The 15205-nt window shown below is 49.8% G+C and overlaps 1 protein-coding gene across 2 annotated transcripts in view; it reads left to right on the top strand.

Annotated features, from left to right (window-relative positions):
• Window positions 1-745: 745 nt before the first annotated feature.
• Window positions 746-15205, top strand: part of RIOX1 (ribosomal oxygenase 1) — a 73699-nt gene continuing 59239 nt past the window's right edge. The window contains exons 1-4 of one of the 2 annotated variants that reach the window (XM_069769041.1): window positions 746-851; window positions 6131-6340; window positions 9128-9273; window positions 9884-9983. In XM_069769041.1, the coding sequence (XP_069625142.1) occupies window positions 777-851; window positions 6131-6340; window positions 9128-9273; window positions 9884-9983 (531 nt within the window). In that variant the 5' untranslated portion in view covers window positions 746-776. Of the gene's footprint in view, window positions 852-6118; window positions 6341-9127; window positions 9274-9883; window positions 9984-15205 lie in introns of both variants that reach the window. The other variant, XM_069769040.1, reaches the window with a different exon arrangement.

Genomic DNA, 15205 nt, shown 5'->3' with positions numbered 1-15205 from the left:
CACAACTGTATGGGCAGTACTTGGTAAAATCCACTGGATTCACTCTGTACAGAAGAAAGCAGCATCTCATCATTCATTAACCAAACTACCTAGTTTATTATTATATAGAGATATACAGTAGGTAAGTTTGTGAATGAGGGCAGTGCGTGCGTGCAATCACTCAGGGTGCGTGTGTGCGTGCGTGTGTGCGCTCCAAAGAGGGTAATCACTCAGGGTGCGTGTGTGCGTGCGTGTGTGCGCTCCAAAGAGGGTAATCACTCAGGGTGCGTGTGCGTGCGTGCGTGCGTGTGCTCCAAAGAGGGTAATCACTCAGGGTGCGTGTGCGTGCGTGCGTGCGTGCGTGCGTGTGCTCCAAAGAGGGTAATCACTCAGGGTGCGTGTGTGCGTGCGTGTGTGCGCTCCAAAGAGGGTAATCACTCAGGGTGCCCCCATAATGACAGCCGCAGTGACCCCTAGAAGCAAAACTATCCTGACAAGGAGTTTTTTTTCTGGTGTAATTGCCATTGACTAATTGCTTACACACTCCTCGTGTCACTGAACGTGGAGCAATACACTGGTGCGTAGAAGAACAAATAAAACACCACACAGAGAAAGCAAATCACCCATTCTCTGCGCGCTTGCTATTGCACAAGTCACCCACTAGACGGAGCACTTTCCAATCTTCTCCAGTTATTTGTCTCATGTACTTCAAGACGTTCCGGTGACGTCAGGACGTAGCACTGGCAACTGAAGCCGTTTCGTACGTGACTTTTTCCCTTACCATCTGATTCCTGTATATGGAGGCTATGGCTCCCCCACGTGTTTCAGCGTTCGCTGCTTATCAGAAGGCAAAGCAGGAGACGAAACCGCAGGTCAGTTGTATCCGAGCTCAATGTTGTGTTCTATTGCGGCAGGTTTCCATGGCTGGAGAGTTCAGAGCACTATTTACTAGTTTGGAGGGACTACAAGTGCCAGCATGTTTCCCTGCAACATTTTGTGCCAAGTAAGACTGCAGGATGTTTTTTTTTTTATCTACCTTGAAGGGTGTTTCCACCTTGTAACGGTGGTTGCCAGAAATGTACGAGATTAGAAGACCACTTTAAAAACAAAACAACTTCCTGCAGGCTCAGAAACCTATATATAAAAGTGTGCCCTAGTTCCCCTCCCAGGGTCCAGCGCTGTGATCCGATGCTTCCCCGGTCTCTATATCGGCTGCAGCAGGGACATCACGACATAGGGCGTAGCAGCCAATCACTGAGTTTATCTGCTTGTGCTGCCTACATCTGCAGAGCTGCTGAGATCAGTGATTGGCTGCAGCAGTCACCTCTGCAGACGATCAGTAGACACCAGGGCAACTTCGGAGACGGTGATGGGCCTGGGGAGTGTAAGCAAAGCACCTCTTTTGAAAGGGTACAACCCCTCTAAATGCCTCTGCCTCTATTTGACAATTTTCAGGAATGAAAGGGGTTTTCTAAATATCAGTCTCCAGATGTTCCGTTCTGACTTCCTGTTTTCCAGGGGCGGTGCGCTCCTCATTAACAGTTCATCTTATAGCAGGTGGCCTGAACTGAGTGCTCCCCAAAGCTGCAAGCTGGTGCATCTCATCCTCTGGCATCAGAGGAGTGCGGTGGTACTGACGCTGGGTGGATCTGGAGCTTACCGTGCACTACAGCAATCAGGCCAGCATCAGAGGAGTGCGGTGGTACTGACGCTGGGTGGATCTGGAGCTTACCGTGCACTAAGGCATCTAGGCCAGCATCAGAGGAGTGCGGTGGTACTGACGCTGGGTGGATCTGGAGCTTACCGTGCACTAAGGCATCTAGGCCAGCATCAGAGGAGTGCGGTGGTACTGACGCTGGGTGGATCTGGAGCTTACCGTGCACTAAGGCATCTAGGCCAGCATCAGAGGAGTGCGGTGGTACTGACGCTGGGTGGATCTGGAGCTTACCGTGCACTAAGGCATCTAGGCCAGCATCAGAGGAGTGCGGTGGTACTGACGCTGGGTGGATCTGGAGCTTACCGTGCACTAAGGCATCTAGGCCAGCATCAGAGGAGTGCGGTGGTACTGACGCTGGGTGGATCTGGAGCTTACCGTGCACTAAGGCAATCAGGCCAGCATCAGAGGAGTGTGGTGGTACTGACGCTGGGTGGATCTGGAGCTTACCGTGTACTACAGCAATCAGGCCAGCATCAGAGGAGTGCGGTGGTACTGACGCTGGGTGGATCTGGAGCTTACCGTGCACTACAGCAATCAGGCCAGCATCAGAGGAGTGCGGTGGTACTGACGCTGGGTGGATCTGGAGCTTACCGCGCACTAAGGCATCTAGGCCAGCATCAGAGGAGTGCGGTGGTACTGACACTGGGTGGATCTGCAGCTTACCATGCACTAAGGCAATCAGGCCAGCATCAGAGGAGTGCGGTGGTACTGACGCTGGGTGGATCTGCAGCTTACCGTGCACTAAGGCAATCAGGCCAGCATCAGAGGAGTGTGGTGGTACTGACGCTGGGTGGATCTGCAGCTTACCGTGCACTAAGGCAATCAGGCCAGCATCAGAGGAGTGTGGTGGTACTGACGCTGGGTGGATCTGGAGCTTACCGTGCACTAAGGCATCTAGGCCAGCATCAGAGGAGTGCGGTGGTACTGACGCTGGGTGGATCTGGAGCTTACCACGCACTACAGCAATCAGGCCAGCATCAGAGGAGTGTGGTGGTACTGACGCTGGGTGGATCTGGAGCTTACCGTGCACTAAGGCAATCAGGCCAGCATCAGAGGAGTGCGGTGGTACTGACGCTGGGTGGATCTGGAGCTTACCGCGCACTAAGGCATCTAGGCCAGCATCAGAGGAGTGCGGTGGTACTGACGCTGGGTGGATCTGGAGCTTACCGTGCACTAAGGCAATCAGGCCAGCATCAGAGGAGTGTGGTGGTACTGACGCTGGGTGGATCTGGAGCTTACCGTGCACTACAGCAATCAGGCCAGCATCAGAGGAGTGTGGTGGTACTGACGCTGGGTGGATCTGGAGCTTACCGTGTACTACAGCAATCAGGCCAGCATCAGAGGAGTGCGGTGGTACTGACGCTGGGTGGATCTGGAGCTTACCGTGCACTACAGCAATCAGGCCAGCATCAGAGGAGTGCGGTGGTACTGACGCTGGGTGGATCTGGAGCTTACCGCGCACTAAGGCATCTAGGCCAGCATCAGAGGAGTGCGGTGGTACTGACACTGGGTGGATCTGCAGCTTACCATGCACTAAGGCAATCAGGCCAGCATCAGAGGAGTGCGGTGGTACTGACGCTGGGTGGATCTGCAGCTTACCGTGCACTAAGGCAATCAGGCCAGCATCAGAGGAGTGTGGTGGTACTGACGCTGGGTGGATCTGGAGCTTACCGTGCACTAAGGCATCTAGGCCAGCATCAGAGGAGTGCGGTGGTACTGACGCTGGGTGGATCTGGAGCTTACCACGCACTACAGCAATCAGGCCAGCATCAGAGGAGTGTGGTGGTACTGACGCTGGGTGGATCTGGAGCTTACCGTGCACTAAGGCAATCAGGCCAGCATCAGAGGAGTGCGGTGGTACTGACGCTGGGTGGATCTGGAGCTTACCGCGCACTAAGGCATCTAGGCCAGCATCAGAGGAGTGCGGTGGTACTGACACTGGGTGGATCTGGAGCTTACCGTGCACTAAGGCATCTAGGCCAGCATCAGAGGAGTGTGGTGGTACTGACACTGGGTGGATCTGGAGCTTACCGTGCACTAAGGCATCTAGGCCAGCATCAGAGGAGTGTGGTGGTACTGACACTGGGTGGATCTGGAGCTTACCGTGCACTAAGGCATCTAGGCCAGCGTCAGAGGAGTGCGGTGGTACTGACGCTGGGTGGATCTGGAGCTTACCGTGCACTAAGGCAATCAGGCCAGCATCAGAGGAGTGTGGTGGTACTGACGCTGGGTGGATCTGGAGCTTACCGTGCACTACAGCAATCAGGCCAGCATCAGAGGAGTGTGGTGGTACTGACGCTGGGTGGATCTGGAGCTTACCGTGTACTACAGCAATCAGGCCAGCATCAGAGGAGTGCGGTGGTACTGACGCTGGGTGGATCTGGAGCTTACCGTGCACTAAGGCATCTAGGCCAGCATCAGAGGAGTGCGGTGGTACTGACGCTGGGTGGATCTGGGGCTTACTGCACACTAAGGCAATCAGGCCAGCATCAGAGGAGTGCGGTGGTACTGACGCTGGGTGGATCTGGAGCTTACCATGCACTAAGGCATTCAGGCCAGCATCAGAGGAGTGCGGTGGTACTGACGCTGGGTGGATCTGCAGCTTACCGTGCACTAAGGCATTTAGGCCAGCATCAGAGGAGTGCGGTGGTACTGACGCTGGGTGGATCTGGAGCTTACCGTGCACTAAGGCAATCAGGCCAGCATCAGAGGAGTGCGGTGGTACTGACGCTGGGTGGATCTGGGGCTTACTGCACACTAAGGCAATCAGGCCAGCATCAGAGGAGTGCGGTGGTACTGACGCTGGGTGGATCTGCAGCTTACCGTGCACTAAGGCATTTAGGCCAGCATCAGAGGAGTGCGGTGGTACTGACGCTGGGTGGATCTGGAGCTTACTGTGCCCTAAGGCATTTAGGCCAGCATCAGAGGAGTGATTAAAGTTCAGTTGGAAAAAGCTTTTATGCACTGTGTTCCTTGCCTAACAGACCAATGGTAATCTAGGTAACGAACAGCAAACAATACAACTAACAATCTCTGTTTCACCCATCTGTAATGCATCTGTTACGACTCAAACGCCTGCAGTGCTACTAATAAAAGTTAGTACACCATTAGTTCTGAACGAACGTGCTCAGATAAGGTGTTTTCTGGGCATGCTTGGATTCTGAGTGTCTTCGTTCTGTTCGGAAAATATGTTCAAGTTCCCGCGGCTGCATGTATCGCGTCTGGACAGCCACAACACATGCAGTGATTGCCTAAGAAACAGGTGAGCAGCCATGGGGACTCGAACATATTTTTCTATTAGCACATGAGCACGGACAACACCTTATCCGACACGGTCACTAATCACCATACATCTTATATTCCGGTCATTTGCAGTCAGCTCTGAGGTTTATTCTTTACCCCTACAAAGAGTTAATCGGATCAGAAGCAGCCAGTTATATTTGATAGAATGCTGATCAAACTGAACCCATCTAGATCAATCCTCACATCACTTTTTTCTGCATTTTTTTTTTTTTTTTTTTATGTATCCCTTCGACACACTGATGGGGTTGTGATAATGATGGGGATCTGATTTTTAACTTGCCAATATCCTAAGTGATGTGATTTTTTTTTTTTTTTTTATGTGTGGGGACAGCAGGTGTCATGTAGACATTGCACAAGAACAAAAAATACTGCTGCTGTTTTAGTTACTGTGATGCAGTCACATAACACATTTCAAGGGGGAAATCTCCACATTATAAATTGACATGCCATGACATTCATATTTGCACTGCCAGTCAATTTATGTTGCAAATGCCAGTGACCGAATATATTAAGGAGTTACTGTAGTTGGATCCCGTGAGAGCCGTTTTAGCTCCCAACCTGACTAGTTTGTGTGCTCCTCCGCTGCTGCCGCCTCACATAGTGGCAGTGGAGAGCGCACAGTCTGGTCCAATGGCACAAAGGGATAGTAGTTCAAGCTCTCAATCGGGCAGGATTGGATGAGCTCCAGCCAGCAGGAGACTGGACAGGGATGCACTCCTGAACATTACTACAAGAGAACCCCTTTAGAAGGTTGGACATTGACTTAAAGGTGACTTCTTCTAATAGGTGGCACTAGAGAGTAACTTTCTTCCCTTGGGGAAGCTTATTTGCTAGCCAGTGTTCAGCATTAATAGTCATTTTCTGTATATACAATGTCCAATCTGTTCATCGTTGTCCGTTCAGACTATAAATGATGAATTACCATAGATTTTAGAGGTTATTAACACAGTACGTTAAACCAGGTTCAAACATTGCGTTATCCACACCAATGTTCTGAAACAAGTAAGAAACCCCTTGTTGTGCTTCCACAGTTGGTAACAATTCATTTCTCTTGGATATGACGTGACTGTGTAGTTGTAGCTTTTCTAGTTGTACTCATGTCTCCTTTTTTTGTCTTAGTTGGGTTTGCAGAAAAAGAAAAAAGGGTCAATCTCAAAGTCGCCGCAAAAGGTGCTGAAAAAGAAGAAGGCCAGGAGTAAAGAACTGCTGAGAAATTCCAAATACCAAGAAGAAGATAATTGCCGGGTGTCATATCCAATTAAAAAAAAGAGCTCAAGTAAAAAAGCCAAAACCCCAAACAAGATCGCCAATGGAAAAGAACTGCGCCTTCACAGAATAAAGGTAATCATGATGGATCTCTCACACATGACAGAATTCTCCACTACAGAAGCTTTTTAGGGGATTTGGTGCAGAGTCACCATAGATGTCACCCCTACACACGTGAATCCAAAGTGGGGATTTCTACATATAGATGCCATTTTCTCATTCCATCCACTGCACTGTAACGCTGCAGGTTTATGGTGAGCATTCGGCAGCACAAATCCACAATGTCTGAACTCTCCTCTGTATTATCACAGGGACACCCTATAGCAGTGTTCCCCAAGTGCGGTCCTCAAGAGCCACCAACAGGTCGTGTTTTCAGGATTTCCTTAGTATTGCACAGGTGATGGAATTATTGCCTGTGCAGGTGATGCAATTATCACCTGTGCAATACTAAGGAAATCCTGAAAACACGACCTGTTGGTGGCTCTTGAGGACCGCACTTGGGGAACACTGCCCTATAGCATTTCCTGGGCAAACAAGACCTGGCAAGTGTCTTCCCTGCCTCCCTGCCCATCGAAATTGCACCAATTATTTAACTTCTTGCGAATTAAAAAAAATAGAATTTGCGCATACCTGTACTTTCCCCAGAAATTTATGTAAAAGCATGGGCTTCCAGTATTCAGCCCTCTCTGCTTTTAAGTAAGATGTGAAAATTAAAATCATTATCTGTTTTTCCTTCGAGAGCTACTTTCTTTGCTGTTCACGTGCATTATCGGTGCTGTCCACAGTCTCTGAAGTCTGCCAGCACTATACATGCGCACCTTGCTACTCCTTAATTACCAATAATGCACGTCCATCAGGACTGTAATGTCTAAATCAAATGCATATCCCTAAATATTTCTCCTCTTTCTCAGACTGACAGACGTCCTAGAAACCTGCCTCTTTCACTCGTCTAGGCGTCTCTTTTGCCTGCCAACATTATAGGGAACCTGTCACCCCCAAAATCGAAGGTGAGCTAAACCCACCAGCATCAAGGGCTTAGCTACAGCATTCTGGAATGCTGTAGATAAGCCCCCGATGTATCCTGAAAGATGAGAAAAAGAGATTAGATTATACCCGCCCAGGGCAGTCCCAGTCCGGTTCTGGTCCCATGGGCGACGCGGTCCGGTGCCTCCCATCTTCTTACTATGACGTCCTCTTCTTGTCTTCAAGCTCCGGCACAGGCGTAATTTGTCTGCCTTGTTGAGGGAAGAGCAAAGTACTGCAGTGCGCAGGCGCCGGGAAAGGTCAGAGAGGCCCAGCGCCTGCACACTGCAGTACTTTGCTCTTCCCTCAACAGGGCAGACAAATTACGCCTGTGCCGGAGCTTGAAGACAAGAAGAGGACGTCATAGTAAGAAGATGGGAGGCACCGGACCGGACCGCGTCGCCCATGGGACCAGAACCGGACCGGGATCGCCCTGGGCGGGTATAATCTAATCTCTTTTTCTCCTCTTTCAGGTAACATCGGGGGCTTATCTACAGCATTACAGAATGCTGTACATAAGCCCCTGATGCCAGTGGGCTTACCTCACCCGCGATTTTCGAGGTGACAGGTTCCCTTTAATGACTCGAGTATAAGCCTAGGGTGGGAAATATAGCAGCTACCGGTAAATGTCAAAAGTAAAAATAGATACCAATAAAAGTAAAATTAATTGAGACATCAGTAGGTTAAGTGTTTTTGAATATCCATATTGAATCAGGAGCCCCATATAATGCTCCATAAAGTTTATGATGACCCCATAAGATGCTCCATATTAAAATATGCCCCATATAATCCTGCATAAAGGTTAATAGTGGCCCCATAAGATGCTCCATAGACACATTTGCCCAATATAATGCTGCACAAATGTTGATTATGGCCCCATAAGATGCTCCATACAGACACTTGCCCTATATAGTGCTGCACAAACGTTATGGCCCCATACAAACACTTGCCCCATATAGTGCTGCGCAAACGTTGATTATGGCTCCATACAGACACTTGCCCCATATAGTGCTGCACAAACGTTATGGCCCCATAAGATGCTCCATACAGACACTTGCCCCATTTGCGGTTGCTGCGATAAAAATAAAAAATCACATACTCACCTCTCCGTCGCTTTCGCTCAGGCCCCCGGCACTTTGAATATTCACCTGACTTCACTCCGGCGCCGCTCCATCTTCAGCGTCTCCTGCACTGACGTTCAGGCAGAGGGCGCCCACTAACCACGTCATCGCGCCCTCTGACCTGAACGTCACTGCAGAAGACGGAGCGGCGCCCGGAACGAGGAGCAGGTGAGTATCGCACAGCGCAGAGCTCCCTGTTATACTCGCCTGCTCCTGGCACGGTCCCTGTACTTCTGTTCCCCGGCACCGCATGTTCTTCCTGTAGTGAGCGGTCACCGTTACCGCTCATTACAGTAATGAATATGCGGCTCCACCTCTATGGGAGATGGAGCCACATATTCATTACTGTAATGAGCGGTACCATGTGACCACTCAGTACAGGAAGAAACTGGGGCACCGGGAAGCCAGGGACGTGCAGAGACCGCGCCAGGAGCAGGTGAGTATAATTACACAGCCCCGTTCCCCCTCCCCTGCCGACCCCAGGGTATGACTCGAGTATAAGCCGAGAGGGGGACTTTCAGCCTCAAAAATGGGCTGAAAATCTCGGCTTATACTCGAGTATATACGGTAATATGCTAACAAGTTTGCAGAACGTGTCAATGTGTGTGATTGGGGGGATAATAAAAGAGGTTTTAAGTCTCAATGCCCATTCAGATGTGAATTTTGGGAAATTTCTAGCATCAACCAAAGTATCATCACCATTTCCTCCTTGTTCCAGGGCTCAGAGAACAGCAGCAAACGGCACGTGGGCCCTCTGCTAGACTCAGTACTACAGAATTTGGGAAAAATCCAGAACAGTAGGGAAAGAGCTAATGCCCTGTTTGAATGGCTTATTTCTCCTGTTAAACCAGATGATTTCTTCAGGTATGTGATGCGTTTATCATGCTTGTACCTTCGCTGGGGCGGCTAAGTTTGTTATATTAAAGGGCTTTTCCACTACTTGAGCATCTCATGTTTAAATGTTGTATTTCCCTAAAAAGCTACTCTTGCATCTTGCACTGGCGCCATTCCAGTGATGACAACACTGAGTCGACCATAGCTTGTGTGGCATTATGTCGCTAAAGCGCTCACACTTCCCAGATGAGGGAAGAATGACTGTGGCCACCTGTCTCAGGAGCACCAGAAGAGCTGGTGCTGACATTATTTGAATAGCATCGGTGTGGGAGGTAATTATACCTTTTGGAAATTTTTTTTGCAGGGGCCTACAACATTTAAGAAGGGGTTTTCCAAGCAGTACACAACTCCTTTAAACATTGGGGTAATATATGGAAATGTTGGTCATCATGCTTGGCCTGCATTCAGGAGAAGGTTTATGGGCAAGTTAGCTTGGTGTCTCCTTAGCTGGTCCTAAACTTAGTTTGTCATCAGTGGTGGTTGGAGAGCTATGCTGGTGGAACATTTCTAGATCTAATTTTTTCCTATATGGCGTTCTTCTGAAATACGTGTCCATTCCCCCATTTTTTGTTTTTCTCAGATGTATTTGGGAGAAGAAGCCTGCTTTGCTTAAACGACACAACAGCAAATACTACAATGGATTATTTTCTACTTCAGAGTTTGATCGGATCCTCCGAGAAGTGAGTTGTTCGCTCAATGCTGGTGGTGGTTTCTGCTCTTAACTTGGAAACGACAAATTTTGATTGTATGTAAAGTTGATGTTAAAGTCTGTAGATTTAGCCATCAACACCTACAAACAACTTGACCCTCTGACTTTTTTGTCACCAATTACATTCCAACAGACGCAAGGTTAATGGGCGTGTTGTAGACCATCCATGCACATTACAATAAGACCAGCTCTTTCTTCTGATTATTGTAGTGTGTAGAGGTAGCACACGTATACTTTGATAATTGAAAATTATACTTTACTAGTCAAGGGTTTGGAGACTCCTGTTCATGTAATGGTTTTCCTTGTCCTTATTGGAATGTGCACAGTGTAGACTCAGACTTATGGCAGCAAAACGACAAAGGAACACGTATAAGTGCAAGGAGTAAAGTAACACGTTAGAAACAAACCAGAATATGTGTTTAACTTTAGATTTCTCTATGTAGCCCTCTTTTACATTGATGACCGCATTAATGCACACCCAAACCACACATACAACACAGATGTCCTAACTCCAAATGTCTAATACTGGGGCAGACTGGTTTTGAACACATCATAGCCGCATAGTGAGTGGTAACAAGTAGAAATGAGCGAGCACTAAAATGCTCTGGTGCTCGTTGCTCGAACCGAGTAATTCCTGATACACTCATAATAATAATTTTATTTATATAGCGCCAACATATTCCGCAGCGCTTTACAAATTATAGAGGGGGACTTGTACAGACAATAGACATTACAGCATAACAGAAATACAGTTCAAAACAGATACCAGGAGGAGTGAGGGCCCTGCTCGCAAGCTTACAATCTATGGGGAAAAGGGGAGACACGAGAGGTGGATGGTAACAATTGCTTTAGTTATTCGGACCGGCCATAGTGTAAGGCTCAGGTGTTCATGTAAAGCTGCATGAACCAGTTACCTGCCTAAGTATGTAGCAGTACAGACACAGAGGGCTAATACTGCATAAAGTGTATGAGAACATGATGCGAGGAACCCTTTTTTTTTTTTTTTTTTTTTTTTTTTATTATAAATAGGCCACACAGGGATCGTTAGGTTAATGCATTGAGGCGGTAGGCCACTCATGCTCGTATTGAGTGTAATGACAGTCAAAGGAAAAGCCGAGCTTTTTTTCCTGCCTCTAAACATAGTAACATAGTAACATAGTTAGTAAGGCCGAAAAAAGACATTTGTCCATCCAGTTCAGGTCTGGTCTGGGAGACGGTCAAAATGTTCAAATGGGTGGGAAAAGTGCTGAATGGAAGGAGAACAGCATGGGGAAGACCCCTGGAAGCATCTCTGACCCCCAGATCGATGCTGAGAACAATGGTGTCACACTTTTACTCCACTTTAAGGATTGACAATAAAACATTCCATGCCCACTGGAAATTGCATTTAACCCCTTTCTGCCATCAGACGTACTATTCCGTCCATGTGGGGTGGGCTTTACTTCCCAAGGACGGAATAGTACGTCATGCCCTTTAATGCGACACTGCGACTTAAGTCGCAGTGATCGCATTAAAATTCCGACGCCATCTTACCTGCAGGAAGATGGTGTCGGCATCCTAGGGCCTGTCGCCGCCCCCCCGGCCTCCCGATCGCTGTGATTGGCTGCTCAATTCTGAGCAGCCAATCGCAGCCTTTCTCATTGTTTCAGCCAATCAATTTGGCTGAAACAGTGAGGTCCCAGCCTAGGATCGAGTACCGATGTACTCGATCCTAGGCCAGTGCCTGGCAGTGCCAGGCATGGGCCCACACCCCCCCAGGATTGGCGCGATCGAGATCGATCGATCGCGCCAATCGCAGGGCACAGCGGCGGTGTTACCGCTCTGTGCCCTGCCTGTCCCTGCGCGCTCTGCAGCCCCGGGCCATGGCTCCGGATCCCCTGCCATGGCTCCGGAGCATTCAATGCTGATTGGCGCGATCGACGATCACATCGATCGCGCCAATCGCAGGACACAGCGGCGGTGTTACCGCTGCTGTTACCGCCGCTGTGTCCTGCCTACCTGCGCGCTCTGCAGCCCCCTGTTCCCTGCCTCTGGACCGGCATCCTTCTAGTCTGATTGGCGCGATCGATGTGATCGTCGATCGCGCCAATCACAGGGCACAGCGGTGTGACCGCGCTGTGCCTTGATGGTGACCTGCCGGTGACCTGCCGGTCACCTGCCTGTCACCTGCTGGTGACCTGCTGGTGACCTGCCTATGATCGGAGCTGTGAGCTCCGATCATAGGCTGGTGCATAGCAACACCAGCGTCACCAGGGCCTTCTTTGATTGGTGGGATCGATGTGATCATCGATCCCACCAATCACAGGTCACAGCAGCGGTGTGACCGCTCTGTGACCTGTCTCACCTGCCCCTGACCTGTGTAACTGCTCTGAAGGAATCCTCACACTTGGTGAGGATTCCTTCAGAGCGGTCACGCTGCGAGATCCCCTCCTGTGCTGAGACTTGTGGTGCCACAGTAGCCTGTGACACCACAATTCTTGCTAAAGAAAGAAGAGAGAAGAAAGAAGAGAGAAGAAAGAAGAGAGACTACAAACCGTAAGTGTTGATACCCCGATCCCGGCCCGATCTCTATTCATTCTCCCATCCCCCCTTCTCCCATCCCCCCTTCTCCCATCCCCCCTTCTCCCATCCCCCTCCTTGCGCCGTATCCGTGCCCAAATTTAGCAGCCGCCGAGCGTTGATTGGTGACGCAGTTCACCTATCAACACTCGTGCTCGCTTTTTTTTCACCCCCTTAGCGCCGCCGAGCGTTGATTGGTGACGCAGTTCACCTATCAACACTCGTGCTCACTTTATTTTCCCCATCCCCGTGCGCTCCCCCAGCCGCCGCGTCTAATCCGTGCCTTTTCTTTTTTTTTTTCACCATCCCCGTGCGCTCCCCCAGCCGCTGCGTCTAATCCGTGCCTTTTCTTTTTTTTTTTCCCCATCCCCGTGCGCTCCCCCAGCCGCTGCGTCTAATCCGTGTCTTTCCTTTTTTTTTTTTTTCCCCCATCCCCTTGCGCTCCCCCAGCCGCCGCGTTTAATTTGTGCCTTCCCTTTTCTTTTTTCCCATCTCCGTGCGCTCCCCCAGCCGCTGCGTCTAATCCGTGCCTTTCCTTTTTTTTTTTTCCCCCATCCCCTTGCGCTCCCCCAGCCGCCGCGTTTAATTTGTGCCTTCCCTTTTCTTTTCTTTTTTCCCATCTCCGTGCGCTCCCCCAGCCGCTGCGTCTAATCCGTGCCTTTCCTTTTTTTTTTTTCCCCATCCCTTTGCGCTCCCCCAGCCGCCGCGTCTAATCTGTGCCTTCCCTTTTCACATCCCCGTTCGCTCACCCAGCAGCCGCCGAACTCTGATAAGTGAACCGTGTCACTTATCAGAGCTCTCGTGCCTGGTGTTTTTTCCACATCCCCGTTCGTACACCCAGCAGGCGCCGAAATTTGATAAGTGACGCGGTTCACTTATCAGAGCTAGGGCCTGCTGTTTTAGACTTTTCCTTTCACAGGTATTTTTTTCTCCCCTTTGCTTTTTTTTTCCTTTAGCTTTTTCTTTTTAGAATAGTTTGCACCAAACACTATCCCCCCCACACGTACACAGTTACCAATAAAGTACACAAAAGCACCATACTGACAAAAAAATGTCCCGTTCGTCCCGTTCGTCCCAACAGCGCTATTCAGCGGAGGAGGCATATGCTTTCCTTGCCTCCGACACTGATAGCGAGGGAGAGGATCCCACTTTTCTTTATTTTTCTGATTCTTCCTCATCCTCTTCCCCCTCCTCATCTTCCTCCTCCGGCCCTGCGGAACCGCCACGCAGACGCCGCAGGACAGAAGAAGTGCCCATCATTCATGAAGATGAGGCAGGGCCCACTCCTGAAGATGAACCAGCGCGCCCCTCTTCGGACCCCGTACGGACCTCGCCCCCCGAAAATTACGAGCCACTGATTCCTGATTTTGTGGCAGAATCAGGAATCAGGTTTGACACCACCGGCCTCACAGAAATAGACTTTTTCAAAGTCTTTTTCTCTGAGGATTTTGTTAACCTCATGGTGGAGCAAACTAATTTGTACGCTCTTCAATTTTTGGAGCAAAACACCGGTTCATCATATTCCAACTGGTCTCCTGTAGACGCAGTTGAGATGATGCAGTTTTGGGGCCTGATGCTTCATATGGGGCTCCTGAAGAAGCCAGAAGTTCGGCAATATTGGAGTGTTGATATTTTATTCAACACTCCAGTGTTCCGAATGGTCATAGTCCGAACGTGTTTTGAGGCCATCCACAAGTTCCTGCATTATTCCGATAATGCACGGTGTCCCGCACGAGATGACCCCAACTTTGACCGTCTGTTCAAAGTTCGGCCTGTCATCGAACACTTCAACAAAAAGTTCGGTGAAGTGTACGTGCCCAAAAGGGACATCTGCGTGGATGAGTCCTTGGTTCATCTTGGTTCATCTTAAGGGGCGGCTCGGATTCCGTCAATACCTGCCCAGCAAGAGGGCCAGGTACGGAATCAAACTCTACAAGCTGTGTGAGAGTACCTCAGGGTACACCCACAGCTTTAGAGTCTACGAGGGGAAGGACAGCAGGATTGAACCGCCTGAGTGTCCCCCTGTCCTGGGAGTGAGTGGGAAAATAGTGTGGGATTTGGTGCACCCACTGCTGGATAAAGGTTATCACCTCTACACTGATAACTTTTATTCCAGCATCCCTCTCTACAAATCCCTCTCTGCGCGAGATACCGCAGCCTGCGGTACTGTCCGCAAAAATCAGAGAGGCCTCCCAAAGACGCTACTTGGGCAGATGCTCAGAAAAGGTGAGAGCAGAGCCCAATGTAGCGACCACCTGCTGGTGGTCAAGTACAAGGACAAGAGGGATGTCCTTCTCTTGACCACCATACACGGTGATGGCAGTGCCCTCAGCACTATACGGGGTACCTCTACACAGGTCTGCAAACCGGACTGTGTACTGGGGTACAACAAAAACATGGGGGGCGTTGATCTCTCCGATCAACTCCTCCAACCATACAGTGCTTTGAGGAAGGCCAAGGTGTGGTACAAAAAGCTGTCCGTGCACATCGTACAAATGGCAATGCTCAACGCTTTCCTGCTGTCACGATGTGCACGCCACAGCGATACGTCGTACCTTCAGTTCCAGGAGGTAGTGGTTAAGGCCCTGTTATTTGGCACGAGGGAAGGAGCTGGCCCCAGTACTTCCGGAACTG

This window comes from Ranitomeya imitator, chromosome 5 (genome assembly GCF_032444005.1).
Source record: "Ranitomeya imitator isolate aRanImi1 chromosome 5, aRanImi1.pri, whole genome shotgun sequence".
Taxonomy (NCBI): domain Eukaryota; kingdom Metazoa; phylum Chordata; class Amphibia; order Anura; family Dendrobatidae; genus Ranitomeya; species Ranitomeya imitator.
Note: the sequence above shows the minus strand (reverse complement) of the source record. Positions and strands in the feature narration are given on the sequence as shown.